This window comes from Verruconis gallopava (assembly GCF_000836295.1).
Source record: "Verruconis gallopava strain CBS 43764 unplaced genomic scaffold supercont1.95, whole genome shotgun sequence".
Classification (NCBI taxonomy): domain Eukaryota; kingdom Fungi; phylum Ascomycota; class Dothideomycetes; order Venturiales; family Sympoventuriaceae; genus Verruconis; species Verruconis gallopava.
This window is the reverse complement of record NW_015622231.1, coordinates 19,376-27,703: the sequence shown is the minus strand read 5'-3', so window position 1 is coordinate 27,703 and position 8,328 is coordinate 19,376. Positions and strand designations below refer to the sequence as shown.

The following is an 8,328-nucleotide window of genomic DNA, read 5'->3' as shown; positions in this document are numbered from 1 at the left end:
CAGAAATATAATTATAACTATAGAACTTAAACCTCTTTATATTTATAATACTAGTGTAAGTACCTAGTATACTTCTAGAATACAGGTATATTATACTTAAAAATAAGGTTAATATCCTTACTGTATCAGAGGTAGATAAAAATATCCACCTCTGCCTCGTTCCCCTCCTCTGGTTAAGATAGGGTTTTACCCCTATTTTAAGGAGATAATAACCCTATTACCTTAAAAGTAACCTGGTAATAGTAACTAAGAGGCTCTAGTACTAAGATACTATTACTATAATACTAATACTTAGAATTTATCTTACTATATTAAAATACTAATAGTATATCTAATATAATAATAATAATAAATAATAAAAATAATAGATAGAATATATCTAATATAATACTATATTAGTAGAGGAACATAATCTTAGCAAGTCTGGGGACCAGATTATGGAAGGGGGGGAAGAGTTGTAAGGAATAGAGTAGGAATATATATATAGTATAACTACGCTTAGGCTATAGGTTATATACTCTAGGAGGAAGCAGTATTTAAGCTATATATAATATCTACCTTAGTTTTACTTCTTAGTCATCAGTTTTAATACTAATCTATACTTATTGCTCCCCATCCTGATATCACGCTTACATTCACCCCTTACATATACAGTAATCAAAACTATAGTAATTATCTTATAATAAAAGTTAATTATTATTAGTAAAATCAGTAATTAAAAGAGGCTAAGTTCAGTCAGTCACACAAGCTGTGAAGATCTATGGTATACCTAGAAAGACGTTTATATGATATATTACTGGTATACTATCTTAATATAATTATATAGCTAACTTAAAGAAGCTTACCTTTAATAAAGAGGACTGGATATCTAGATATATGTGTCATGGGGTCACCCCTATGACACGTGATTAGCACCATCCTGTTGCCTGTCTGATTAAAGCAGTACTGACATCAGTTAATATAACCTAATATAACCCAATATTACCTAATATTAGCTAACTGGACTCCTAAACTAAACTGACGTCCTAATTCCATTTCACCGCGCGCGCACCTAAATCCTAATTAGGAAAGATATAATAAGGCCCCCTTTATATTTTTAGTAAGAACTACTTTCGGGCCTTCCCTTCTTCATATAATATCTTAATTATTATATAATACTTTAGTACAGCACTACTAAATAGATAGTTGATAGCCTTATCAGTTTACCTCACATAATAATTTAAGTAGATTATTTTTAGTAGTTCCATAACACTATATTTGTCACGCAACCACCCTTTGCGCATGAGGATCGCTCAAAAAGACAGGCTATACTAGCTCAATGAGCTAGTATAGCTGGGTGGTATAATATATATACCCTTACAGTATTCCTAACATAAGTGTCCTACCCCCTAAAGTGGTGGTCAGCCTAAAACCTTTACACTACTATATCATATACCTATTTAAACTAATCTCTGATAAGCATTAGATCCTTATATTTAGCTTATTAATAATTATATTTATGATTATATATTAATTTAAGGCTATTATAGCGGGCGATAAGTTTTTTAATCCAGTTTTTACTAGATAGTACTGATTGCTCTTGCTTTTTAAATAATAATACTATTATATGCTAAACTACCTTTAAGTAGGGTAATATACCTTATTAAGCTATTAAGTGAATCTAGGAGACCAGTGTCTCCTCCTCTGTAGGCGACAGGAGATGATTAGTAATGACGCTACCGCGCTTTTACACAACCCTACGGAGATGACGCGAGAGCGTATTCTTGGTGATATTATATATCTTAATAGTTACTCTAATTAATTTAAATTTACCTTAATAGTAAATAGTAACAGTAAGGTCTACCCTACCTAATTAATAAAGAGCCTAATGGCCATTATTGTCGGTCATCATCGCGTTTAGTCAATTAATGTGGCGATGATGAAGGCGATGATCCACTTGGGGGTGTGATCCACATGGGGGTGGATTACATTATGTCTAGGGATCAGACTATAGAAGGGGGAGAAGAGCTATAAAGAATTAAGAGGGTATAAATTTATAGGATATATATATTTAGATTATATATTATATACACTCTAGAAGAGCGGTATTTATACTATATATAGTATTTAGTTTACTTCCTTAACTATCAGTCTTAACATTTACTTCAAATATACTGCTTCCTATTTTGATATCACGCTTACATCAACCCCTTACACCCTTATTTTTAAGCCACTTAAAGCTGTTTCAGATTACGCGACTCTTAAAATAGATATAGAGATTATATAGATTGACCTCAACATACTTGTATCTTGCCGCATCTTCTTTTAATTGGATCCAGTGATGTCGTATACTCCTCTAAGTCATGGTTCAGAATAATTCTCACGTTCTCTTCTCCTCTTTTGAACCCATTGCCCCAATGGCGCCCATATTGCCTCTTTCTGGACCGGCTTGGTGCTGGCGTCTAAACCACTGCTGCTCGTGGCCACGAACACCTTGGCTCCAGCCCAAGCTTTGTCGCCATCGTCGTTGTCATCTTCTATCGTCAGCCTGCCCATATTATGCTTTGGATCTTGCCATCCAAACTTAAATTCCGCCTTGCTCGGCTTCGAACCATATCGATACTTCCATATATTTTCCCAGATGGACTTGCCGACAATACAAACAGCCTCAGGCTTGTACTTGCGAATCTTTGCATCCAAAATTGGCACACTCGCCAATTGTTCCTCCTTTGACAGCTCAGCATCCGATTTTGTCGGTCGACTAACAAGGTTTGTGTTGCCCATTGAATACAAGTGAGGTAGATTGACGTCCTCCTCTGGTTTAAGTTGCCGATCAGTACATCCGCTACGATGTAATAGCTTCCAGAATAAGTTAGATGGATGCGCGTAAGCATGGCCTGTGGTTGCAGTCCGGATACCAGGGTTGAAGCCCACAAATACACATATTAGATTTGGTTCGAGAATGTCGGTCAAAGGCTTGAGGTGGGCGTACTTGCTCGGTGGCGCATACTTGGTTGATTTGCTAGTCTTCTGCTTCGGCGCCCGCTTCGTCACACGAGCGTTGGACCTACAGATTGCAGCGTCGCCTGCAGTTTCTCGCGATATTGTTCTTATTTGATTTGTTGAATTTGTTCCACCATGAGTAGGGAAGGGGGATTCGCGTGCATACCGAAAGTTCCGTAGTCTCTCTTTTAAATCTGATGATGTACTAGCCTTTTGTTCATTCGCTTCAGCCATGATGATAGGATATAGTTGGTTGGTCTGGAGGGCCAAAATGCACAGCCCAGGCCACTTTTAATAGTGATTACTGGCTCTGGAAGATTTTAAACTAAGAGAAACACCTCCTAATTCCATACTGTCCCTAACTTGATGTTGGTGCGGCGCGAGCGTCATGTTCGTGATTGGCACCATACCCGAAACAATCGACAGTGCACGGGCCTCATCCCCCTAATTTAGTCATTAAAATAATAGAGTTTTGACACCAGATTTATAGTTAAAATATATATATATACTATTTTTAATTATATCTATTAAGCTATTAAGATATTTAAGTAGGGTCTAGACCCCAAATATGCAACAACCCCAGATACGTAATACTAAAATTAAACCATAATATTGTTAGGAATACTTTCCTAGTACCGACTAGCTTCACTAATATAAGCCACTTTGGAAGGATTTAGCTTCCTAGAGCAAAGGAATAAGGTATAACCAGAGCTTATTATAGAAGGAATATAATAAGATAGTTATATTTATAATTTAGAATAGTATGAGCTTCAAGAGTATAGAAATATATTTAAACTAACTACTAGATAAACTAGATAGTTAAATTATAAAGAAATATAACACTAGTAGGGATAGGATATTTATATAGACCTTATTCTTAGTATCCTTATTACCTTATTTATTCTACTTATTTTATTTAGAATAAGTAGAATAATCACTTCTATTAATTAGCAATACCCTGGCCATTAACTATTGACTAATATACTTATTTTAATTATTTTCTAGAAAATAATTAAAATAATTAGAACTATACTTATATAATAATTTATATATTACCTTATAATACTATTCCCCTCCTTAATAAGCTTATTCTAAGCTTTAATACTTAAGGGGTTTAGTGGTTGCTAAAAGGAAAATAAAGATATCTTTAACCTTTTCTCTCTATTATAAATATCTTACTTCTAAAATTAAGGAGTCTAGGAATATCACTATACTTAATTATAAATACTATCTAATCTATAGACTAATTTATATTATTATATCTTTTTTAAAGAGTATTAAGTATATAAACTATATTTATAAAAGTATAAAGTATATTAATATATTATAAGAAATTCTAGATAAAACTAGAGAGGAAGCTAAATCTACTATAAAAGAGAGTCTTAAAAAGTTATTAGAAATTTATATAAAATAGTAATAACTAAATACTAAATAATAAAAACTTCTAGCTTAACTTTCCTAAAATTAGAAAATTCTAAAGATAGCTAAAAGTTATATAAAGATAAAAATAATTTATTTAATAAATAAATTAGAAGAGAAGGAAAAAGTAGAATAAGTAAAAAATAGTAGTTACTCTAATAATAAACTATATAAGCTTATAAATAATCTTACTATTTTTAATTAAATTATTAGAAATTAAGAAGTTTTAAGTATATTAGATTCTTATAATAGTATTATAATAACTTAAATAGATAATTAAGATTTTTATATAGTTTCTAAATATTTTCTTCTAATAGGTAACCTTTCTATTTTATAAAGTAAAAGTATTAATATCTTCTAACTTAATAATCTAAGATCTTTTTAACCTTATACTTTAGCTTAGTAAGGTGTTAGGAATACTTTCCCAATACCGACTAGCTTCACTAATGTAAGCCACTTTGGAAGGGTTTTAGCTTCCTAAAGTAGAGGAATAAGGTATAATAAGAGTTTATTGTGGAGGGAATATAATAAGATAATTATATTTATAGCTTAGAATAGTATAAGCTTTAAGAGTATAAGAAAGTATTTAAACTAACTATTAGGTAAACTAGACAGTTGAATTATAATAAGTGTAGGCTTGGGTTTAACCTTCCTTATATAAATTAATTCCTTATCCCTTATAACTAAGTCTTAATCGCTCCTAATAAGACATATATATAGTCTTATCTATTAAGACTAAGACTAGTGCCGAAAGTCTTATATACTAAAACTAAAATTACTATTTGGTATTATTTAGTAATAACCTATATTACTTTAACTATACTAATAAGTATACTGTAATATTATTCCCCTTCTTAGTAAGTTTATCCTAAATACTAGTTAATTTAAGTGTTATTTTACCCTTCTTTTAAATCTAAAGATATCTTATTCTACTTTATCCTTAAAAGATTTTAGCAGGGTCTTATAAATAATATACTTTTACTATAAAATAAAGTAAGTATATAGTAAGATTAAGCTTTATAGAAATATAATAATTATAGTATATTAAAACTATTTTAAATATAGTATCTATTATATCTTTATATCTAGAACAAAATTAGTAAAATATACTTCCTATACTTTAAAGGGAATTACCTATATTAACTTATTCTAGGCCTCTTTAGATAAAATTAGGGAAGAGGCAAAGTTATAAATAGATGCTGATTTACTAGAGTTAGAAAAGATTACTATATATCTAAAGAAAAATTGAAAGATCCTAAAACTAATTAAAAACTATATAAAAGTAAAGGTAATATATCTTCTAGATAAACTAAAAGAGGAAGAGGAGATATAATATATAAAAGGTGGTGATCTTTTTAATACTAAATTAGAGGAGTTATTAAAAGATCTAGTTATTTAAAATAATATTCTTTTAAATAGTCCCCCTATCTGGAGTACCTAGGATTCTAAATCTTTTGATCACAGCCTGAAGTGATAAAGGCTGGATAACTTATTTTTTAAGGATCCTATTTCAAACTTAACTTCCATCCTAGTAGTAGGACATGGTCTAGGTATTCCTTATAAAAGTACTGTAGTTTAAGCAGACAACTTAAGTTCTTGTAAGGTTCCTAAGTGTTTTCCTCTAAAGGATAACCTTTTGTTAGGAATACTTTCCCAGTACCGACTAGCTTCACTAATATAAGCCACTTCGGAAGGGTTTAGCTTCCTAGAGCAGAGGAATAATATATAGCTAGAGCTTATTAAGAAAGGAATATAATAAGATAGTTATATTTATAACTTAGAATAGTCTGAGCTTCAAGAGTATAGGGATATATTTAAACTAACTACTAGGTAAACTAGACAGTTAAATTATAGGGAGATGCAATACCGGTAGAGACAGGATATTTATATAGACCTTTTTTCCCTAGTATCCTTGTTGCCTTGCTTATTCTACTTATTATTAATAAAATAATCAGAATAATTACTTCTATTAATTAGTGATATCCCAGCTATCAACTATTAACTAATACACTTATTTTGATTATTCTGCTTAAAATAATTAAAATAATTAAAATAATTAACTATATAATAAGTTATATATTACTTTATAATACCATTCCCTTCCTTAATAAGCTTATCCTAAGCTTTTAATATATAAGGAGTTTAGCAGTTGCTGAAAGGAAAATAAAGATATCTTTAACTTCTTCTCTCTACTATAAATATCTTACTTCTAAACTTAAGGAGTTCAGAAGTATCACTATCTTTAATTATAAGTATTATCTAGTTTATGGGTTAACTTATATTGCTATATCCTCCTTAAAAAGTATTAAATATATAAACTATACTTATAAAGGTATAAAGTGTATTAATATATTATAGGAAATTCTTAATAAAATTAGAGAGGAAACTAGGTCTATAATAGAGGAGAACCTTAAAAAGTTATTAGAAGTTTATATAAGATAATAATAATTAATTACTAAATAGTAAAAGCTTCTGGCTTAACTTTCCTAAAATTAGAAAATTCTGAAGGTAGCTAAGAGTTATATAAAGGTAAAAGTGATTTATTTAATAGATAAACTAGAAGAAGAAAAAGAAACAGAATAAGTAAGAAATAGTGGTTATTCTGATAGTAAACTATATAAGCTTATAGATAATCTTACTATTTTTAGTTAAACTATTAAAAATTAAAAGGTTTTAAGTATATTAGGTTCTTATAATAATATTGTAATAACTTAAGTAGATAGTTAAGGTTTTTATATAGTTTCTAAGTGTTTTCTTCTAGTAGGTAACCTTTCTACTTTATAAAGTAAAAGTATTAATATCTCCTAACTTAGTAATCTAAGATCTTTTTAACCTTATATTCCTACTTAGTAGGGTCGTCTAACTTAGTTTCTTTATTAAAGGGAGTCTCTAGATTCGCCTTTTCTAATAGCTATAATAAAATTACCTATAATTTTAACTTTTATTATTAGTTTACTTTTCCTTAACTTATTAAGGCTTTAAGGTTCCTTCTAAAAATTAATTATTATACCCTTTAATAGTTAACCTCTTTATTTCCTAAAAAGTAAGGGTGTTTACTTCTACTATTATTAAGTATTTCTTTATCTAACTCCTATCTTTTAGAATTTCTATTATCTAAGTTAGATATTCCTTTTATTATTTGTAGGTTTATTTGATATTTCTTCTATAGATTATTAGAATCTGGATCTATACTTATCTAAAATCTAATTTAGTATAGGTCCTTATTTTTACTATATTCCTAGAATCTGTAATCTTAGACCTTATAATAACTAATTAGTAATACCTAATAAAACTTATAAACTATATTTACCTAAATATTAGGGTATTATTCTAAGATTCTCTAAATTACTATTTTATTCTATAATCCTATATTTTAATTTAGTCCCTATTAGTAAATACTATAAGAGTCTTTTTTAAATATAGTAATCTTCTATACCTATATACTGATTCCTAAATTCTTAATTAATTATTTTTTAGACTTTAAGTAACTTTAGGTAAAGTATCCTAATTAGCTATATTTAAAATAATTTCCCATATTTTTCTTAAAATTCTTAGACCTCTTTAAGGCTTAATTACCTTTTTAAAGCTTATCTATCTCTATAGATTATAATCTATAGTAATTTATAGAATATTATAGTTTTCTATAATTAGGTTAGTATTTAGGTATCTTTCCCTATTTATTAAGTTTATTTTTAAATAAGATAGAATTAACTTTAATTATTAATTTAATAAATTTAGTAAGGGTAGATATCTCTTTCTTTTTAAATTATAATTAGGCTTTAATTTCTAACTTAAATCCTATAAAGAATTTAGTATAGAGTATATTATTATTCTATTTTAAAATTATTACCTATTTCTTAAATTTAATTATATAGGAACTTATATCTAACTTTTAATATAATTTTAATAACTTTTTTTTAGCTAAAT

The 8,328-nt window shown here is 28.7% G+C and overlaps 1 protein-coding gene across 1 annotated transcript; it reads right to left on the bottom strand.

Moving 5' to 3' along the window:
* Positions 1 to 2,248: 2,248 nt before the first annotated feature.
* On the bottom strand, positions 2,249 to 3,224 carry PV09_09618 (uncharacterized protein). The gene has a single exon (XM_016363712.1). It carries the CDS (start codon positions 3,214 to 3,216, stop codon positions 2,341 to 2,343), a length of 876 nt encoding a protein of 291 aa, XP_016208460.1. The 5' UTR covers positions 3,217 to 3,224; the 3' UTR covers positions 2,249 to 2,340.
* Positions 3,225 to 8,328: the final 5,104 nt, after the last annotated feature.